Genomic DNA, 22,975 nt, shown 5'->3' with positions numbered 1-22,975 from the left:
ACACAAACTCCAGTTTTTATACAGAAACAGAACTCCCAACTTTACATAAATCCCAAGCAGCAATTAAAACTGATTTTCAACTTACCTCCTCACATTCAGCTCCATGAAATACTACTAGGCCGTCACATTCTCTGCATTTAGATGGAGCTCTCAGCTTCCGTAGTTTGTGTGTTTGTGCTGCTTTGGACATATTAGCATTTCTAAAAGGTCCTGGAGAATTTGCAGTTTCAGATGTGAGATCATTTAAACCTGAAGAGAATTTCCCTGTTATAGTCATTTTAATATCTACTACTGGGATGGTAGTTACTCTGATTTTTTAGAATTGTGCTGCAGAACAGAAGTCTGTAAGTAATGGCAACTATCAAAGTAATCAAAAACATTTTAATCACAGGGAGGCAACACTATGTTGCAGTTCACATAACAGAGACATTAACTATCAAACAATCCTGTGTAAGAGCAGAACCAAACAATCTTTTTTGCCTTATTAAGTATTTAATTTTCTCCTGTATTGTGGCAATGTGAAAATATTAGGACATTTAATTCCAACTGCCCTGCATTTCAGGCAACAATTCATGGAAGTTTAATTTTATACATTTCAAAATCCTGTACTAGAGGATGAAAGACAGCTTGTTTTGACCTTTAGTGTTTCTGAAATGCTTAAAAAAGGAATATTTTGCAGCAAGCAAGAATTAAGACACACTCATGGCAGTAGCCTCATAAATTTTAAAAACATTACCGATTCTGAGTTTCCTGTAACAACATCAAATATTTTCTAAAGGATTCTAAAACAAAAAAGAATAGCAACTGCTCCTTTTTGTGTCCAAATTTTTTTTCAAGCAATTTACTTAAAATGCTATCAATAACTCTGTGAACCAAACCCCTTTGTTTTACAGATAACTTAAAATTATCACATTCAGTTAATTGCCCAGAAAGCTTCTTAAAAGCTCAAGCATTGATTAAACAATACAACTCTACGTGAAAGCTTGCATTCAGTAACACATTGCCACACTTAAGTCTAGATCTGAATTAAAGCTGTTTACCACAAGTTTTTTCCTAGAAGGCAAAGTATACATTTAGGAAACAAGGGCTAAGTAAACAGTTTCCTAAGGGCTTTACTGAGCAAGTGCCACAAATATTTCAAAATTAGTTTGTAAGTACTGTAGACACACAATAGAACTATTTCTGATAATCCAGTTATTCAGGTTTCAATGCCTGAGGCAACATTGTTGTTATACAGTCAAAATTAATTTGAAAATTAGAAATGGCCTGGTCAAATCTGGGGCAGACATTACTGAACTCATTTATCTTAGCTGAAAGGGTGAAAATCTCAGCTACTACCCTAAAGATTTGGTACCACTTTTTTCCCAATTTGCAACTTATCACCTCTACGTATTTGTGCATTTCATGTCAAAGTTCAGAAGTGATCTTACATAAATCAGTATGGAGCTGAATTTAAATGCAAATGTCTGGAGGGAATGGTTAGTGGATCATTTGCTTTACCTCAAAAGGGTGACAACACTAGAAATGTCCTATGGTTGTCCATACAGTAACCTAAACATATAAAGGCAATTCTACACCACTTCATTTGAATTACTTGAATATTATTCTTCATCTCTCAATCTGAAGTGGATGCATATTGTATTGAAAAACAATGCTGTTGGCAATCACACCTTGTTAAAGTACTTTTCTTAAGAACATTAGAAAGAAAAGCCACACAATGTAACAAAAAGCATCTTCTGAGGACTTCAGAAACAACATTACCACAGTCTGAAGGAGATGGTGGCTCTCTTTCATCAAGATCATCTGCAGATGACATAGTCCCAGTGGAAGGTGTTCGGGGAAGTCGTCTTTTAAAATCCCCTAACAGATGATAAAAGTTTTCAGGAAGTTGTAAGTATCAGTCCCACCCAAGTGTTCAGTTTTCATTACATGCTCTGCTCAATACTTGTTTATTTAACAATGTCTTCATTGATAATCCCTGCACTGTTTCACATAATGTGAAACAGTGCAGGGAAAAGAGTTCAGGTTAGCAGAGCAGTGAGGGCAGCTGTACCTGGGCTGGCAGATGGAGAATCCATGGACCGGGACTCACTGCTCCCCCCTGCACTTTCAGAGTCACTGCACATTCCCCCACTCTGGTTGCCAACTGACCATGACCTGAATGGTGGTGGGCCTCGCACTGCTTTTGAAAAGAAAGTTCACAAATTCCAAATGTCAAAGACAAAATTTACATTTTTTAAACTGAAAACTAACTACGAATATATTCAAAAGAGGAAAAACTGCACAAGATACATGAACATGCAAGACAGTGAAAAAACCCCAGGACATATATTCCTGTAAAAGCTTCAGGGGCTAAGAAAATTAATTTCAGAAACTAGACAATTGTGCTTTTGCAGAGGACCTGCAATCAACATGGAACTTACAAAACCAATGGATTTTCAATTGCTAGAGTTTCACTTGGAAGAGTTTAGTCCACTGAGTTTGACAGTACTTGCTGTTTGAATTGTATCTCACCTTTCTTGTCAAAGGATCTAGGATCAGGCAGGTTTCCATTTGTCCTTATAATGCTCAAGTACATTATGTTTTATAGGCTTTGAACTTTATAATACATTTTTAATCCTTCAGTGTTACATTTTTAAAAAAAAATTATTTACTTAGAGACTGAGCTCCAAAACAAACATAGAAGAACTACCTGGAATATCTGTGTTGCTGGAAGACCTCTTCTCTCTAACCTTTTGCGAACGATGATAAATTGGGCTTCCCACATCATCTAATGCCTGAGCAGGAAAATCTCCTGAACACTGAGATAAGTTACCATGGGATGTATGGACGCTGTTTGTTGATTGCTTATTAAAAACCCTTCAGAAAGAAAAAAAATAATTTGAAGAATGAAAAAGACAGAAATTAATGAAAAGTAATGCATTTTTTTAAACCCTGGGCACAAAAAATCCTACATTTAATCATTTAATTACTATTAATGAGCATACATTTTTGACATGTCATTCTCATAATTAAATTTAATTCCAAAATTTAAAAATAAAAATATTAAAAGAAGAGTGGTCATTTATTTTCAATTAAGTATGTGAGATTTCCCAGTGTTTTCTCTACACCCAGAGAGAATCATCTTTTCCACTTCTTCATGTATTATAAACATTATCTTGCAGACTTTGAAAAAACAGCCTATTTGTTCATCTGAAGGTAAGAATAGTCAGAAGCCATTGTATTCTATGATTATGCTTTCCCCTCCAAAAGATTCTCTAACCAGCCATCAGGACCATCCCCTATAAACACAGGTGTTCACATATTGTGCTTTTTAAATGCACAGAAAATGTGTTGAAGCTGCCAGAGTGTCAGTCCATTTTGAAAATCCACTCTCACTGTAAGAACAGAATAATGTTAACAGTAATTACCATAAAATGCTGAAGCACCCTGGGGACAAAATAGCCTGCTGGCCAAGTTTAGCAGTCAGGAAGCTGTTTCTTAATCACTTCTACCCTATCAAGCTTAAGGGAAACAGAGACTGAAAAACGTTCAAATTTGCATTTGTTCAAGGAACAGTCCCTTAAATTAATGCAGAATCAAACAATAAAAATGATCAAGTACATGATGAATCACAAGGCTGTGACAAAGAAAATAAAAGGTGGGCAGAGGAGGAGAAAAAACATGCTCCTATAAATGTCAAGCAGTAAATAGCTGGGAGAGCACATAAAGTGCTGGAAATTTCATGCTCATCAGTCTCTCAGGGAGCTACATAGTTAAATCCCCCAAAGTCAAAGTTTATGAGTATAGCCTAAATCAGTCTTAAAAGGCAGGAAATTTACAGACAAGAATTAAGAATCTCAGCTTTAACTTTGAATTTCCTGCCTTTTGTTGGTAGAAGTCTGACTCAAGCATTTGGGTTTTTGTTTTTAGTTTCCTTTTGAAAAACGATGACGACGCTTTCCTGTAGAACTGTGAAACACACAGATTGAAATGGATATTCTGCTTCTCTAGTGCCAAGATGACCATTTTACAACAAATTAAAGGTGGAAAAGCATTTGGCATGCTGACACAAGGAGCTGTCTTTATCTTGAAGTCTTTACTTCCATATTAGTTGGAGCTTTCATAGTTTAATAATAACAATTTCTATTTCATACACATTGGAGAAAAAATAATTAAGGTGTAACATGTCCCTACAAATGGACTTTGAGCTTTTTTTAGGCACATAGCATGAGATAGAAATCGAGACACATTTCCTGCCAAAAAGTTGCCAAATGTAAACAGTATGAAAGAAACTACTGTATGCAGCAGCAGGGCTTGTGGAAGAGGAAAACTACCTCTTCAGACTTTCTAAATTTCTGATTTTCAAGTACTACTGCCACACAACCCTACCAAATCCAAAACTTACACTTTTCATATTAACCAGTATCTATATTAAAATAGTAAAAAGTCTTGCACAACAATTGTCAATGCTTTAGCAAGTATTATTGCATGAAATAACATTCTGCCTCAGAATTCAGAGGCAGATTTTAATGTCAAAAATTATATATAATTTTACCATTTAAAAGATGAGACTAAGAGAATAGTAAAGTATGTTAAAATACTCCTTTAGTTCCTCCAAAAATATTGTTTTATTGTTAAACACATATGCCTAAGCGTTGCATTTTAAACCAAGTAGTTGCCACCTGTACTTTGGCACTTACCCATCAACCTGGGAATTCTGGGTTTCAAAACAACCTGATTCAACAGGAACACCATCCTTTGGCAAACTTTTCACAAACTCTGAATACTGCTGACCAGGGTCATAGAGTTTGGCACTCTCACACAGGGACTGGCAGTTAACTGGCAGAGATACAACCTGAGCATGCTGCAGCTGGAACAGGTTAACTGTTGCCTGTTGGGAGAAAGATTTTCATTATTTGTAGATCATTTACTAAATATTTCACTTACACTTTGCTCAACTCAAATTAATACCCTAGCAGAAGATTATTTGAACAATTAGACTAGAAAACTTCTAGAAAATAGTAACATGTTCCTTTTTACAGTCAACTTTCAGGAGACTTGAACAAGCTTCATCTGTAATAGAGACATGAGTATTTCTCTCCTCTCTGGGTTATTGAATCCTCCCCACTAGCAAAAGCAATTCCAATTTTTTCTCACTTTTGGTTGATCAAGGTAAACAACAAGGGCTTTTGCTATCAGAAAGGCTTTTTTCATGTTCTGGAGTGAATATTAGTCATCACTACAATAATGAAGTAGCTGGAATTCCAAACCCAGGTGAGCTCCGTACTGTCTTGTCCCAGCAGACAGATTAAGTGAACACTTTCTTCATTAAATTACCTAACACTTCTAAAAGATTTTATCACATGTTAGAGACCAGAGAAGGGGGACACTGCCTAACTGCTTTGTCAGCTTTTGGGTTACAAAGTAGTCTGCAATTTAAATATACTTGAACTAACAAGTCTGTCTGTACTTTCTACTGCTCTTATGGGCTTGTTTTAGGGTTGCTTGTGGAGCAGCGTTGTTTGATATTTTACTTTCCCTCCCCATGCCAGCATTAAATTTTCATTGTCTCATCTAAACAAACAAATAGAAAAAAAAACAAACAAAAGCCCCCAAACATCTCTTGACATAATGATTTCTTACATTCCTCAAGATTTTTTTTAGAACTGCGCATGTCATAGGCAGTTTTGACCATCACTTCCCTATTCCACCAATAAACTAGTATAGTCTACTAGTCACAAAGGATCCTGCAGTAACTGAGACTGCCAGCAAGGCTAAAGTGTGCTAATATCCATGCTGGGCTTGATCCAAACATCTTTGCTAATGTACTAATCAAAGCAAAGAAAGCTGTACTCTTAAGCAACAGAGGAACACTACTGCCACCAAAATTTTGAAGAGATATTTTTTAAGGATTGTGTAGTCAGGGTGCTTGCAAGGCAACAGCTTATGAAACACCCAGAAACATTCAACCCCCCGCCAATGTTTGCTTTTAAACTCCTACTAGAAAGGGAACACAGATTAAAAGTTTTCCTTTTTTTACTGTTGGCATGACATCTGTCCTTTGAAAACTTTCCATTTAAAACGGGGCTTACGGGGCCTTCTCTTAGTTCTAACAATATATAAATATCTGTGCAAAATGTATTTTAAAGACCATGCTTACAGCTTTAAGGGTAAGATCACACTGGTAAATAAGCTCCCGAAGCTGTGTTAAAACATCACTTTTAAAGTTTTCCAAATAATTTCTTTTTTCTTCAACCTCTGCCATGCTTGCTTTATAGTGCTCATTGGCTTCTTCGGCCTAGAGAAAACACAAGTATAAAGAGTTGATGGATTACAGGCCTTGATACTAGAAGCAAGAAAAACTCCACTCAATATGCTTGTATTTGAGATTCCCTTTTAAGATAAAAACCCAAAGGAACATAGCATGATTAAAATTAAAAATGTGAACTCAACTTACTCAAATACTCTCCTTGGGAAAACATGAATAAAACCAGTATAGACTTAACTTTAAAAGCAAGGAACAAACCTCTTTACCTTTTGAAGAGCTTCCTCTTCTAGCCTTCGTTTTTTCTCAAGTTGCTTGTTGAAATCTTTCACAAAGCTTCCACTTGAGCTAAGCTGTTCCTCCTCAGCACGAGCAGTGCAGGATTTTGCCTTTTCATACTCATCCTGACGCTGGGTATACAGCAACTTGGCTTTTCTGAGAGCAGCTTCCAGCTCTTGCTGCAGAATGCAGCCAGAGATAAAGAAGAATAAACAACATTAATTTTTCAGTATTTTAATATGATGTTTAAAGAGGCTTATGCACAGGTCTGTATGATGCACTACCAAGTACATTGACATTGAAAGATACCCTCTTACAAATGCCAGACTGCCATGAAATTGACAGTTACATCTACTTTCACCAAACTCTAGAGACTATGTGTGAATTTAGGTGCAGAACAGGCTAGTTTGAAAGTTTCATCCTTTTGAAGAATTCTAGACTGAACAGGTAAGATAAAGAATTACCAACCATTTTTTTCTGTTCTCGCTGCCAAAGGTCCTTGATATCTTTCCTTTGTCTATCCAACTCATTTTTCCTTCCAAGAAGAGGCTAAATAGGAAATATTAATGGAGTACATTAAAGGCATATAGGCTTTTTTGAATATTCTATGTAATTATATAGACTCTTGTCTCTTTTTTTAAACATACCTGCACAAATTTGTTAGACTGGAGAGCAGCAGCTGTTTGTTGCCAAAGTTGACTGTTCTCAATATCATTTTGAAAAGCATTAATGAATATTGACTGGAATGGCATATAATCCTAAAATTATACAGCACATGTTCTAGGTAAGACAGGTTAATGACATTCTGAATGTCTGTATAACTGAACTAGATTTTCAATTAAATTTAGTAAATTATTTACTAAAATAGTATGAATGTCAGATATGAATGCAGAAAATTACTAACTCATCTGTGATTCATTTTACTAGGAGAAAAGTCTACAAGCCCGAATCACAAAGCATACAAAATATTAGTCAGAAAAAAGAATATTGTGGATCTGCATATGCAGCAAAATTAATATTATATATACCAATTTCCATCACATCCTTCCATTTGTTAAATGAAGATCTTTTTAACTACTGCTTTATCATATAAATCAATTCTGTATCAGCCTAAAAATAAATCCCTCAACATAGGAGTTTTACTCCTGGGCAAGCCATCCAATAAAGATTTAAGACTAAGATAAAGCCCCAAAGGTATACACTCACCTGGTGTCCAACAACAGCTTTAGCAGTTTCAGCCATTTTTGCTAAACTTTTAGCACACTCCACTTCTGTTAAAAAAATTTCACATTTACTGTTTACATTATAACACAACAACAGTTATAACACATGCTAAATGCTTTTTACAGTCTTCCTTTAACAAACAGACCACAGAGGGGACCACCTTCACTTTGTTACAGGCCTTTAATTGTAGGAAATGCATGATAGCTCTGTCCAACTTCAGCGGAACAGCTACTAATTTAGAAATCACATTATTGACAGTCTGCAGCACAGAGGCCTGACAACAGATTTAATTTCATCATGACAAAGCTGATTAAATGCCAGAAAGAGCCACTCACCCAAGCTAAGCTTTTTTTCTACCCATGCGACTACATCCTTGGTATATTTGGACCATGCTTTAGCATAGGACAGAGCCGACTCAATTCCACTGTCATTTCTTAGCAGCATGCTATCAACCTCCTCTGCTCGAAGATGTCCTGCAAATAAAGCATCCAACACAAAGAAGTGATTTTTAGACATGACCACACACTGAGAGCAAAGCCAGTATTAGCCAACTGTGAATGCTTAAGCAGCTCTGATCTTGAGTTGGTCTTTAATGCTAGTTGACTCTAAACAGGACTGACAGAGGTTTTAGAACAAATTAAAGGGTCATAGTATTTTATCTGGAGTAATCATATGGTCAGCATAACTTTCTTCAAGAAAGTGACCCAACAAACACCAATCCTATGACAACACACAGAAGGTGCTTCAGGCCTTAGTTCTCCCCCCCCACCCCCGCCAAAAAAAAAAAAAAAAAAGGCAGCCTGGGTTGGTTATTTACAAACAAATGAAACCTTAGCAATAACTTTTTTTCCCCCAGTGAAGTTGTAAAGGCAGCATAGGTATAAAATAGTGACCAAGCAACTTAGAACATTTTTACAAGAAAAACCCCCACAGATTACAAAACAGTGTTTATCAATGCTAAATGAATGACCTACCTTGAATATCATCCCTTTCATGCAGCGAACCCCCAGACTCCACAGAAAGATTCTCAAAAGACTGGTATGCAAGAAATAAAACATTAAGTTAGCAAAGCAAATCTCTCACTAGAACTGAAAGCTAACAAGATAGATGGCATTAGCAGCCCCTTTATTTTTTCACAGATAGAGCAGATAAAGCAAACTGCATCACTCCCTCTCATCTAAGGCACAACATTTTTTAAACCCCCATTGCTAGCAAATGAAAAAGAATAAATAGCAAGGAATCATTATATACCTTTACATCAACAACTCTGAAAGTCTGTAATGAAAGAGTTAAATATCAACCAGATTTGTTAAACAATTAAGTGAGCTTCAGCTTTTCTTAAATCCCTACCCATCTTTTAAAAACCTTTTCACACAGACTTAATGCCAGATACATAAAACAGACACCATTTTACAAGCCATTATAATCCTGTATTTCTTCCTCAAGGGAATAAAGTTTTTTGTAAATTACTTGCAGGTGGTGCACTGTAGGCACAACAGTTGACTGGTAACACTTGCTAATGAAACCCTGAGAATCAGTACAACCTGACAGAAAGTAATTCAATAATAAAAGGAATTTAGCACATCACGTCATCCCTACCTTTGTCCTCACTGCGTTTTGCTACCCCTTGAATTGTGCAAGTTGAATTATTTGTAAGACTGTGCTGTAGACCTGACTACTCAACAAATTTAAATAAATAAGAAGTTTACTTTGTAACCACTACCCCCTTAAAAGCCAAACCAAAACAAAGACAGAAATCAAACCCTACATAATTTTAAATGGATAAACTACTTTTGAATACTTTGAAGCACAAAGCAGACAGAAAACAAAGGCTAAGAAATAGCTGCAAAGTGTCCTCAAGCTTTGCAGGAACAGCTTATTTCCATTGGCGCTGGTCTATTTTCAGACATTCACTAAAATGGAGCACAGTTATCAATGATAAAAGTAGTTTTGGTGTTTTTTAATGCAAATGAAAACTGATCATAAATCACACAAAAATCTCTCAAGAATCACTGTTTACTTCACAGCAGAAGCAGCTTTTCCAAAGACCAAAACATGCAAGGTATTAATCATCAGTGACATCAAACAGAATCAAATTACAGCCTAAAGACCCCCTTTGTTACTATTACAGCGGCTGTCTAGTACAAGAGAGCTTCAACAAAATGGAATGTTTTCCAGAACAGGTGGGAAATCTATCCAAAGCTGTCCCCAACTAAATTGGTAAAAAAAAAACCCTAAAATCTGAATTTAGCAATGGATCAATATTTGGTTGCAGAGAAAGCCTGAACATTCCTAGATTGAGTTCAGATTTTCTGTAAAGTATTACTGTCTTCAAGATTATTTAAAAGTTGTTAGGGGAGAAAAAAAAAATAATTAGAAAAGCTCCATACTGTATATTAACTTGGTGCACTTTTAAGTTCTGGTCCTAAAATTTTTTCCCATTTCTATACGACCTAAATCATTACAGTCCTGAAAAGTGTTCACTCCTTTCCAATAAATCAGGCACACTGGTTAATGCAGCTAATTCAAGGTCACTCATTCTTTCACATTCACCCACTGTAAATATGTAATACCAAATTTTAGAAGCAAGCATTGACAAATGCTTTTATCTATGTCAAATCTTTTATCTACAACTTATCACGACGTGATCCGTGCAGCTTGCCCCCCTCAAGCAACCCAATGACTCATCCCAGCAGTCCTAGCAAAATGAAAACCCTGACTTTCATTTCCAACTTGAATCTGTCTCTTCTGCCTCTTTTCCCCCTCACTACCCAACTCTCCCCCTAATGCAGGCAAATCTCTTCACACACTTTGAAAATTTTATCCTTCTTTATTATGCTCTCAGATCTGCACAGCATCAAATAACATTCAAATAGCTTGTTGAATAATGAAAGGTCAGACATGTCTGTCTGGTCTCTTCTAGTATATATTTTAAAATGCTTTTGTTTTTAATTAAAAAATCTTTGCTTCCACCTTGTACATCTGGTTGAACTACAAGAGCTAAAATGAGAGCAATTACATTTGCTAAGAGGGGGTATACATATCATTAAACTTAAGCTTCCAAGCGGAATGCCTAAAGTAAAGAATGTAGACTCCCCTGCAGTCAAGAGAAGCAAGAACAGCTCTGCCCACCCCCCTCCTTGGAGCCATCCTCATCAGCTTAATTAGGGAGGTCCCTAACTAAAGAGGCAATTAAAATATTTCTCCTTAATCAACCCTCAGAGTATTTACATGTTAAATTCTACCAAAATGTTATGCCCTGTTTAAAATACAGCTAGCTGCTATATCACTGAACACGCACAAGTAGAGAAAATTAAATATTTTGCATTTAACTCCTGTTAACTCCTCACTGGCCTCCAAATTCCTCTCTGAATTGTAAATCAAAGTGAAATGATTCACCTGTTAAATGTGTCTTTATTTGCCTAAATGAAAATGTATTTCAGACAGATTTCTAAGAAACTGAAGTATGTTACCCTACCTGCTCCAAAATTTATAATTGCTCACCTTCACATTAGGAAAAGCATGAGATACTACAAAAGAAAAGTTTTAAATATAAGCTGACTTCTGAAACATCTAGAATGGAATTCCTTCTTCATTTCACTATTTTCAAATTTCCCCTTGGCCTTCTCCTCACCCCCATGTTCAGAACAGCAATCTTTTGGAAAATCAATCATTCACTTCACAATACAATATATAAGACCATCTCTTTCCACGAGCACATATTTTTGCAATGCAAAACCATTTCAAGATTAAGATGTTGGCAAATTCACCAATTTCCTTCTGCTGGTGAATGAATTAGATAAACCAGTATTTCTTCAAATAATCTCATTTAATTTACATGTGATGCTGGGTTCTATGCTATTTTATTTCATATTTTTTAACAATGACCTAAATTGAAGTTCGCTGGAGCCGGTTTTCTGAGTAGCCTCCATATTGTTTATGAAGATAAGTTTTGTAGCAGCTACAGAATAACACACATGAGAGAAAGATGAATTATCAAACATAGTGAAAGTCTGAAAAGACTGTTCAGCTGTAGCTGCATGGATTGCTGCACACAAGCCTGTGTGAAGAAATGCTAAGTCTTAAGCATGTTTCAACAAAGCCTTTAAAAAAATACATAATCTAACATTTTTAACCTTGCTGCAACTTAGCTTGTAATACACACTAATTATCAATTGTATTTTCCTTGCATGTAACTTTTAAATTTATTTCCTTTACCTGAAAGTCTGCTTCTCAATACACAAAAATTCAAAACAGAATTTGGTACCGAGCATTTTTCAATCATACCTTCAGAGTATTTAAAGGAAGGTTTAAAATATCGGTGTTTTTCTTTGACTACCTATAAGCTGACAGTTCTTTTAGTGAATTGTTGCTGAAACAGTTACAGCACAAACTGGGCTCCGAAAGAAGAAAAGGTAATTTTGTCATAAATACAAGTTTTTAAAAGCCAAAATGAAGTCCTTAACCCTTTGGTTTCCAGGTTTAACAGGAAATTTTCACTTAACCAATTTAAAAATCTCAAAAACAATGACAGCAGGTAGACCTGTCAAGTCATCCCTATCATTTAGAATACATTCAAGCATTTGAAATGTTGAATACACTTTTTTCCTGGATTGAAACCTTGTTTTAAACCACAGATGACTGGTAGTGTCCCAGCCCAAAGATGCAGAGAGTTTCAGTGGAACTGAAGTCTCCTTTAACAGATATCAATTTACACTCAGAGAGAACGTGTTCAGCCTACCCGACTTCTCCGAGATACAGGAAGCCCCAATGACGAGCCATTGTCTACATCTCCCATAAGGAAGTCTGAAACACTGCCAGAAAAACAAAGAATTGTGTTACTTCATTACTTTACCTCACCAAGCAATTCTGTAATACTGAATTCAGAAATTCAGATAGTGCTAATAAGTCCTTGAAAAGCTCTGCAAATCATTTTTAATAGACATGTTATATTCTCTGCAATTTCTATACCATCCTAGATTTCCTTATTAAGGAAAAAACCAAACTGACAAAAACCCAAAACAGTAAAATGTTCTAGATGTAGCTAATTAAAATTACTTTATCAGAAAATAGTTGTCCAAAAGAAAACTAAAGCTTTTGTTATTATTTTGTCTTAATTTGATTCAGCTCCATTGAGTTCTTTAAAAACTTGTTCTGGATTCCAACTTACACGTTTCCAAAATTGAGTGCCAATCTGTCAATGGAAGAAAATATTTCACTGAAGAGTTCTCTCTTATTTTCTTCATTAACTTCTTTGAAGTTCACCGCTTACAAAAGAAAAAACAAAAACAAAAAACCAAAGGGTGAGAGGTGGTGTCAATTAAGCAAGTTTACCAGGCCTAGAGACAAATTTTATACACAAAGTCTCCTACAGAACATGCAACATTATGCTTTTCTGAATAACTGAAAAAACATGGTTTTAAAGAAGATTAGCAAGAAAGTAAACACTAAAGAAAAAAAAATAACACAATCCAGATGCTTCCCACAATGAAATCAGATTACTTTTGCGCTTCCTGTATCTTCCCACTTAAGGAGCAGCTTTGTGTGGAAATGTTGGTAATGCATGAACAAAAACAGTAATTTACCAACCAGAGTGAAATCACACAAAGCAGCTCACAAAGGCAGTCAGATATTGGAACAGCTGTTTCTTTTCTGAGCAGAAATTTCAGAATTCCAAACAGGAGCCACAGTTTGTGGGGGTGCCCTCTCAACTGAATGCAATCCAGAATCCAGCATTTCTGGCCTGAGTACAGGACAGGCAAGCAGAAAGTTATCAGAAGGTGGTGTCCACTGCAAAACCCTTCAGTTCTTAGCTCCACAGTCTGGCAAAAGCTCCTCAGTTTTTCCTGTTAGAAGTGGGGAAGAAATGCAGCATAACTACTGGTGGTCCCAAATAGGAAGAAGAGTGTTGCTGGACAAATTACATGGTTTAGAGTGGTGATCAAGTACTTAACTACTCAACACGGCATTCAGCACACTTCTATAAAAAGCTGGAATAATGAAACAAGAATGATTCATCCAGAGTTTCTATTAACAACTACTAAACAAGAAGACAGAGGGAGAAAGGAGACAAGACAAAAAGCATGACCACTTTTGTCGGGCTTCAACTTAACTCCTTAATCAATGGTGACTGGGAGATCTTTTGTAGAAAAGCTGCATATATTGCTTTGAGCTGAAGCTGCATCCTCTAGAGGGAAGTTTTTCCCAGAGTTACATTGTGAGAAATGACAACTTCACATTAGTATTTTTTTAAGGTTTTCTTTTTTTCAGCTTACTGTTTTTTAAGTTTATCTTTTTAAGCAATGCAATATTCTTAATTCTCTAGATTTATGTCACATATGCTCACACCTATTTTAGACGTACTGCAATGACACACATACAGGTACTCAACCCACATCACTTTTTGCAAAATCTAACAAGGTTAGTTTGTCTTCCTTACATTTCAAGTACAAATAGAATACAATGACTCATAGAAGTAGTACAATTAAAATAATGTTAAAATGTCGCCCATTCTATACAAATTTTCTCAGCAAATTAACAGGCTTTAATCTTAAAAAGTATTCAAACTTCCTGCCAGGTGCCTAAATACTAATGGGTAACAAACAAAGAAAGTACAGTAATCTGCTCCCCCATTAGACTTCCTTTGTGAAAGGAAAAGTTTTTTACCAGTAAAGTAACACAGTTAAATCCATTTCTTTTTACAAAGTATGTCAACAGACTTGATCAACATTTTATAACAACTATTTCTATACAAAGCCATTACAGAAAATACATATTTTTCTCATGGGCTATTTTTACAATTACTTGCAAATACAAAATAATGTTGTAATAAGCCTACAGCAAAAAACAATTTTCGCATATTATGACAACATTACCAGTCTCTGTTGACACAGTTCACTACTAAATTACAGCTTCTCCTAGCTCTTCGTTCAGCTACACTTCGTAATTACAAAAAAAAAGAAGCCTCTGGCACCTTTGTTTGAAATGAGATTCGATAAAGCTACACAGATTTTTTTTTTTAATAACTTCGTAAATAGCAGTGGATTTCTTTTTTTTTAAATTCAGGTTAGTTGAAAACCTCAGCTTTGCAGAAATAATGTTGTGCATAAGTCTAAACTTTGCATTCCAAATCATTAAGCAGCAACAGTCACAAGAACTATTGATTACCAGTCCCTAATGACTGGAAAAATCATTTAAGAGCTGGCATGAAATGCAAACTGTTTCAAAATTAGAAGGAATTAGCAAAAACTGTCTATGTATTCAAAGCACTTACCACGGAAACATTTGTATATCCATTAGCTGGAGTGTCTTCGGAGAGAGAGAGCACTTCTTTCACTTAGCTAACAAGACATCAATATAGAGAGCCTTTCCCTAAAGAAATGCCGTCTGCTTCACTCTGCCTTCCTGTTCCAGGAAGGGTTTTGTTAAGCTTTACACTTTATATGCCAGAGAAATCCTTTCTTTTCAGGATCCATCACAACAGGAATAACAAATCTCAAATTTTTCTGATTTACTTCTTTTCACTTCTCCCAAAACAGGTTAATCTAATCTCTTAGTAATTCAGTAGAACACCACCAGCTTTTTTCTAGCTTACCACCACTGGAATGCTGATGTACTTAACGTCAACTTTAAACCACGCACTCTCTTTCCCCAGGACATCCTGACTGCACACAATAGCTACTGACAACAATGAACTGTAGTAATCTTGCCGTGTCTGGAAATGACAGCTATCTATCTATAGTTCCACAGATTTCAAAGCAAGAATACAACTAGACAATCCTTTAAAGCAAGATTTCAGATGACACATAATGAACTTCAAAAAATCATATGACAGTGGTACTTTAAAATCCAAATCCAGTACCAGAAATGCAAGCCTAGCTTGCAGTGGATCTCTATTTCTAAAGCTGTCTTCAAACAAAGGTGGGTTTGGCAATCTCATTAAAAAGCTGCAGTATGCTGCAGTTCCAGCACTTGGGTCATGCCATCAAAACTTCTTCAAATCAAGCATAGATCAGGCTAGGGAACCCAAAACAGCTGTGAAGGCTTTGGAAGTGAGAATCCCAGAAGTTGAAGCATTGCCTGAGGACATTTGAGCAATGCTTCTAAAAACCATGAAGGAAAGGCTGCCAGCTGTGGAGACCCCAGGGCAAGCAGGGCCTTCAGAAGGTGATGGGTGGCTCCCAGTGAACTCGCAGCCCATGGGACACAGCCACGCTGGAGGCAGCACAAAGTTCACTCGCTGCCCCAAGCCTGCTGCCCACACACATGTGCAGGACTGACAGCAGCAAAGCTGCTTTGCCAGCTGCCTGCAGAGCCTGGGCAAGCTCACAATTTGCTCTCTGCAGGTCAGTTTTCTCATACATGATGGATATATACGATAGCATCACCACGTATTTTCTTAGACAGGAACACATCCTCAATCCATGCTTTGCTAGCTGACTTATAAGAAGTAAGCAACCAGCTGACTGGCTTAGAACTGAGTACCTTTGCAATGAGTTTTGTCTTTAAACTCTCAACAATGCCTTCAAAAACCTTTCAGAACTATGTCAAAAACAAAACAACCACCCAAGCAAACAAAAAACCCAACAGAGACCAAAAGACCACTCCCTCTCTGAAAACAAAGACTTTAATACCTCTTGTTATTACATCTCTTCTTCAAAAACATGTAAAATAAATGGGGAGAGGAACATAAGTAAAAAGAGTAATAGTATGGAGATTGGAAATAGGCAGAAGAACATTCTTGTATTCTAGAGAAGATCAACAGGCTGTCCAAGCCCTACTGTTCTACTTTTGTTTCTTAGTGCCACATCATTTCACCAGCCTGTACTTACTACCAGGTTTGGCAGCCTCCTCAATTTGAGCTGGATGCCAACAAGACAATTTCAAGGAACTGTGTCCTACTCTTTCCATAATAAATTTTGCTCTCAATGAACATCACAGATACACCAAAAAAACTCAATTACTTCAGTTCAGTTTTTTATTTCTTGTTTGAGGTATTTCTTTTTGATGCAGAACTACTACAAAAAAGCCTATGCTTAAATAGCAAACTTCTACAAGTATAATTTTCAGCTTTACCAGGAATCAGTATTCATTCTAGTGATAAAGTCAAAGGGTGTAATTAAGAGCAGAAGAAGAGTACAAACTTGAATTCAGTATGGGATCAGGAGAACCATGTTCTCTGGGGCCATCAACTATTTAAAGGCACTGAGTGGAAAAATAACAACTATGAACATGATGCTGTGCCAGAATGGGAAGTGACTTACAGAAATGGGAGCCTAAACAGGTTCCAAGCAAGATGCTTTGCTAAGTCTCAATTCTTCCAGGTCAAGTGAGGTGCCATTTAAAAGACATTTGTCACGAAGCACTCAAGTAGGCATATAAAAGTAGTAGAGCCCAAAGAGGCTCAGTGAGGCATGTCATGTCCAAGATATAACCAGAGAAATCAAATGTGTCATGCCCCACTCTTCTCACTGCCATTTTGCCTCAACCTTAGTCCAAAACAGCACAAGTATGACAAACCTGTACTGCCAAGCATGATTCTCTGTAGTATGATTCAGGTAACATGATACAAGTATTTTTTCCTTCAATCTATCTAAAAGGAAAAGCATTGAACATCCAAAGCAGAACGAGGGGCACATTTGTCTCATTCCCATTGAAGGTCCTAAAAAATGGCCAAGAAGCTTGAAGGATGGTCACATGCACTCTAATTTTTGTTAGCCTTTGAAATATTCACAGATGCACTAATCTAAAGGGGGGTAGTCCATCTGTACTGGACATTTTGATTAAAGCACAGTGCAACTTGTCATAGTTAGGAGAAACTTAACAAGACACTAAGACTTCACGAGCCACTAAGGTTCCAAAGTTATTGTAACTGATTTAATGAAGAGCAAAAGGCATTTGTTTGTTATAATAGCAGTATGTCCCTACATGAAGTTCCAAAGAAAAACTGGATTTGAAACTCTGACATTATACAAAGACTCAAAAACGAGGAGGTAGAACCATGTGTAAATCTCAGTTTGTTTCTATTTCATCCTCTCCTAAATAAACATCAGAATTTTCCACATCAGGTTAATTTTCTTCCTATTCATAAATCCAACTACTGAGTGCTTCCATATCTTTTTATAGTTCTGTCCTCCAATGACAAGAAACAGATGAGTCACATGAACTTTTCATAATGTCACATTAACAAAGACAGGGAAGCCAGAGGAAAAAGGATACTGGATATGTTCTACCAGCTCCTCACATTCTTGTAGCTTCCTGTTTATTCAAAAGCTGCATTACCTCTGGTGAAATAACCACAGATGAAAACATGTGAACGCATGTGTTACACACAGGTCAAAGTAAGCAAATCTGAGGTCTGATATGCTTATAATCACCACAATGTGCTGCATTTTTATTTCCGCTTTCTCAGTACCAGCTGTCCTACACTTCAGTTTGAATATAAACTTGGAGCAGTAGGATCTTCAGAAAAAGAACAGCTGTAAAAACCAAACAGGTGCTAAAGGCAAACTGCCTTCACATTTACCACTGATTATGTTGGGGGAGGTAGTCTGTTTTCATACAGCAAAGGCTTCACTGCTCACAGAGAAGGAGGGCTGAAGTACCATCAAAGCGTCCTGAAGTCTTGAATCTCCCCATTTCCATCTCCAGAGGTGTCACAAATACACTGACAGGCATTACCAAAATCTTTGTATCAAAGTACTTGTTTGTATCAATGGCTACAAATATTGAGGCAGCACTGTTTGTTTTCAGCTCTTGTAAATGACAGTTCAACCCCTAGTGAAAGAAGATTTTCAGATAGGCTACTAAACTCTATGCAAGCCTTTTTTTTCCCCTTTTCAGTTTTAAGGGCTGGTTTTCTCCTTTTGAGAGGTAGGGGGCTGACTCATTCCTCCAGGAGATGGCAGGAAACCAGTCACCTGAGTGAACAGCTGAGCTCAAGTGCCCAGAGAAGGCCTCTAAGTGTTGTAGGATCACTGACATCATCCTGCTTTAGACTTTATGGATTTTGCATTTCATGCTGTTAAGCTTGAGAGCGGTTCTAAAACAATATATGATTTACTTGCATACCTTAGGTCACTTTTCCTCAACATTTCTTAAATTAAATAAATTGAACATTGTCTACGACCACTGAAATTAGGGCAGAGGACACTGTCATCTTACCACAGCACTTAAGCATGGAAACAGCTTGTTGGAGGTAGAAGAATTATGTTTACTAAACAATTAACATGTTCACTGAACACTGACCACCACTGTATGTGTGTACTTCAACTTTCCCTGTGACCAATAAGCAAACAGTCCCACAAGAGATACCCTCTGTGTTTCTGCTGTAATGTACAAACCTCTAAAGCAAGCTCAGAAGTTACAGTCCTGTCCCATGATCATTTGAAATACAGATACAGATCCATAGGAAACTCTGTATGTAACACAAAGAAAATGAGAGGTACTCTGCTACTACCTGCCAAGATCAAACAAACTGGCAAAACCATGTATCAATAGGAACCATCCATAAGAAGCTTGGAAGAATCCAATATATAGGAATCAGGAAGCTAAACACATTATCATTTTAACTGATATTCCCACTTTACTGAATCAACAATACATTTCAGACATACTAAGATAAATAGGAAATAAGAGGGAAGGCCTAGACAAAGAAGAAAAACCATATGTGTCTCTGAAGGAAGATATCCTACATGATTTAACACGGGCAAGAGGGAGAGATTTAACCCTCCTGAAAGCTGGTTCCACAGGAATATACCAGACTCCAGAGCAGGAAGAGCTGCAGTCAAAGGTTACACAGGGAAGGAACAGGTTTATTGCTGGAGCAATTGAGTGCTTCATTATTTGCATTTGTCTGGCATGCTGAGAACTGCAGTAGCAAAGATCAACAACAGAAAGTATTTACATGTCTGCAACACTTTTGTTGCTATTGACACCTTTATTGACACATGGCTGCATTGCACTTGTGGAATTTATAACTCTTCAACTATGCAGATTTGAATTGCTCAGAGATTTCTTCACCTGATATAATACAATACCATCCCTACAGATTCAGAAACTTAGGCAAAGATTCTTGGCAAATCTCAAAGTAGATACATGCCATGTTTATTACTCTGTGATATTGTTCTGTGTTACTCAGGTAAAGAAAGCTTAAAATCAAAGGCTTGTGCTTTTAGAATTCAATGTGGGTTTGCACTTAGCTTCGACAAGCAGAATTTTATCACATTGACAAGAGAACAAGCTACTTAATATTACTCTTCATTTAGGGAAGGCATTTTTTTAAACAAGTATTACAACATTATGCTTTAAAAACCCTCAGTTTCTTCTGTATATGTAGAATTTTGTCTATAATTCTAAGCCAATCAAGTCACTAATTACAATTTTCCATGAATATGAAAGACAGTAATTCCTTACCTTTTACTTTTGCAATAACTGTTCCTGCAGCACTAAGAATATCAACTGAATTTAGAGTCTGATGTTTATTTATCACTGCTTTTAAAACACGTAGTAACTCCCCCAGGCGTTCATGAACTACTTGATGCAGGCCATCATGATTTTCTGAAAAAAAGTAAAGGAGAAACTTCATTAAAACAGTGAATTGACACCCAGTCACATTACAAAAGACTTTGAGAGTGTTCACCTGCACAGAATCTAAGCCATATTGAAGCTGAGCCTACTTAAAATAAAGAAATTGTTAAAAACAGAGTTATAGTAGCAGCTGCCAATAGTAAAATTGCAATATTGTACATCATTTACACAAACTTATTTCTCACAAAAACTGAAGCAAGCATACTTTAAAAAAAGGAGGGGAAGAATTCTATAACAACACCCTAAGGTTTCTAAATTAAACCATTTTTTCTCATGTAATTTCATCAACCACCATTTTGATAATTATTTATATGAAAAAAGGTATCAACAAAAGCAGATTCTGATTGTTCATTAAGTAATTCTTCACCTGATACAAATTCAACACCATGTAGGTATAGTTTGAAAATTAAAATTTCTGGCAAATGTTGGTTAGTTTTTAATTAAATTATCAGCAAAACCTTAAGCATCTTTAGTATATAAGCCAAGATCTACAAAGGTCTGTCTTTAAGCATGTCAGTCCTGATAAGTAAGTTGAACATCTAAATTGGGCCAAATCAGAAAAATTCACAAATACACTCTAAGATGGTGATGCTTTTTATAGCACATGCCTCTTGCTATGTGCCTCTAAATCCCAACCTCATCTAAGTTTTTTACAAAATACTTATTGTTGCATGCACAGCACAGGTTAAACCACAATGTGTTCTGTTACAGAAGAGGTGCTGGTGCATGGAATTAAAGTTTCTCATGTGCCAGAGTGCTGCGTTGCAAGTTGTGGTAAAAAGCTTTCAAATTCAGGAAAGTCTAGCTTATGAAAAAGAAAAAGAGGATCTAATAGAAGCTGACTCACTTCCCCACCGAGCAGGGCAATTCTGTGTTGTCTGTGGCCATGATAACAAACAGGTCAATACAGACAATCACAGTACACTGCAAATTGATCCAGTGCTGCTCAGAGAATAGTTTCAACTCAGAGCCATTTTTTTCTGGTGACAAGACATTATATTCAGGCTAGAGGCACCTAAATTTTTCTGAGGAATCCACACAGTACAACATGACACATCAGTATAGTGGATCACTGCTGTCAGGTGTGCAGGTGGGGAGGCTACACACAAATTTTATATATTTGTATCAGGTACAATACAAATACAAAGTCTCCTAAGGACTACCATGCTTCAGGCTTTATTTCCCTACATACCACATATCAGATTTTTTTTTTCGACTCAGACTGGCTTATACATTGTCAAAGGAATAAGCCTTGACTCAGGAAGTACACAAAGGTAAACACTATCTACTATTCACAGGCACTTTTCCTGCTGGAAGGGACAAGCAAGCTCTATCTGTAACAGGACACACAAAAGTCTAGGAAAATCCATCTTAGTCAGCAGTAAATTAGGAAAGTTCTAAATAACTTGTTAAAAAAATGACCACCCAATTGTGGCTTCATCTTCATTTACGCCTACATATAATGATTTTGAACTGACTCAATACTATTAAAATTTGATAACATACCTTGCCAAAACAACAGAGCTGGGTGGGAAAGGCAAAACAAGTGAGAAGGGGAAAAACAAAAGAAAAGTCTTGAAGTGGACACAAGCCCCTTCAAGTCTGAAACACCAGTAATAAGCTTCAAAGGGAAACGCTAATGGAAAACAACCACTGAGTTGAATTAAATGTTTATCATACCATCCAGAAGAACACTATCACTAAAATAGTGCACTCAAGGAGGAGATTACTATTTGTACTTTCAAAAGCAAAGGCTACACCCAACTGAGATTTCTTTGTATTCCATCACTGTATCATTTGTTTACAAAATATCGGAAACATTGTTTCTGTGCCTCCAGAAGACAAAAGGTCTGTGACAAGTGGTGCTTGGGGAGAGGTGGGGGCAGAAGGCATCAGGAACCACAACTACACTGCATTCACAAGAACTGAGACCAAACAGACACTAAACCAGAGATTTCCTGTTCAGGACAGATTTAGAAACCTCAGGTAGCAAAACAGCCTAAATATGCCAGATGAACAGAAACAGAGTTTTAATGGTAAGAAGTCTGAAAATGGCTGAGATCAAAACAACGGCAGAACAAATACAGTGAAAGGAATGCACAAGGAAATGTGCCTCCAATGAGTTCCTGCAGCAATTCAATCTAACTGAAGTACTCACAAAAAGTATTTACTTTCAATTTTTTTCTGTCCCTTGTATTGCTGTACACATTCATTGATGCACATGAAGTCAGCAGGAAATTCTCCACCAATGGATGCCATATTGTTTTAAAACCTCTCTCAAGCTTAACAGCATGAAATGCAAAATCCATAAAGTCTAAAGCAGGATGATGTCAGTGATCCTACAACACTTAGAGGCCTTCTCTGGGCACTTGAGCTCAGCTGTTCACTCAGGTGACTGGTTTCCTGCCATCTCCTGGAGGAATGAGTCAGCCCCCTACCTCTCAAAAGGAGAAAACCAGCCCTTAAAACTGAAAAGGGAAAAAAAAAAAAAAGGCTTGCATAGAGTTTAGTAGCCTATCTGAAAATCTTCTTTCACTAGGGGATGAACTGTCATTTACAAGAGCTGAAAACAAATGCTTCCCAAAAGAAAGCATACTCTGTAGGAGAGTGGAGACAGAAGAACAGGGTGAAAAAGCA

General features: G+C 36.7%; 1 protein-coding gene across 7 annotated transcripts in view; it reads right to left on the bottom strand.

The window, feature by feature from the left end:
• The window catches only part of ARHGAP29 (Rho GTPase activating protein 29), a 45,052-nt gene that overhangs the window by 5,903 nt on the left and 16,174 nt on the right, over positions 1-22,975 (bottom strand). For 3 of the 7 annotated variants that reach the window (XM_058030495.1, XM_058030501.1, XM_058030496.1), the window contains exons 2-16: positions 20,165-20,308; positions 12,921-13,017; positions 12,492-12,564; positions 8,725-8,785; positions 8,086-8,223; positions 7,733-7,797; positions 7,174-7,284; positions 6,995-7,075; positions 6,517-6,705; positions 6,143-6,280; positions 4,683-4,873; positions 2,693-2,859; positions 2,054-2,182; positions 1,762-1,860; positions 86-249 (exon numbers count right to left, since the gene is read on the bottom strand). In XM_058030495.1, coding sequence (XP_057886478.1) covers positions 86-249; positions 1,762-1,860; positions 2,054-2,182; positions 2,693-2,859; positions 4,683-4,873; positions 6,143-6,280; positions 6,517-6,705; positions 6,995-7,075; positions 7,174-7,284; positions 7,733-7,797; positions 8,086-8,223; positions 8,725-8,785; positions 12,492-12,564; positions 12,921-13,017; positions 20,165-20,308 — 1,847 coding nt within the window. Of the gene's footprint in view, positions 1-85; positions 250-1,761; positions 1,861-2,053; positions 2,183-2,692; positions 2,860-4,682; positions 4,874-6,142; positions 6,281-6,516; positions 6,706-6,994; positions 7,076-7,173; positions 7,285-7,732; positions 7,798-8,085; positions 8,224-8,724; positions 8,786-12,491; positions 12,565-12,920; positions 13,018-15,023; positions 15,290-20,164; positions 20,309-22,975 lie in introns of those variants that run through there. The other 4 variants (XM_058030497.1, XM_058030499.1, XM_058030500.1 and 1 more) reach the window with 3 other exon arrangements.

The sequence above is a fragment of the Melospiza georgiana genome, chromosome 9 (assembly GCF_028018845.1).
Source record: "Melospiza georgiana isolate bMelGeo1 chromosome 9, bMelGeo1.pri, whole genome shotgun sequence".
Lineage (NCBI taxonomy): Eukaryota > Metazoa > Chordata > Aves > Passeriformes > Passerellidae > Melospiza > Melospiza georgiana.
The sequence above is the reverse complement of the archived record's forward strand: the minus strand, read 5'-3'. Positions and strand labels throughout refer to the sequence as shown.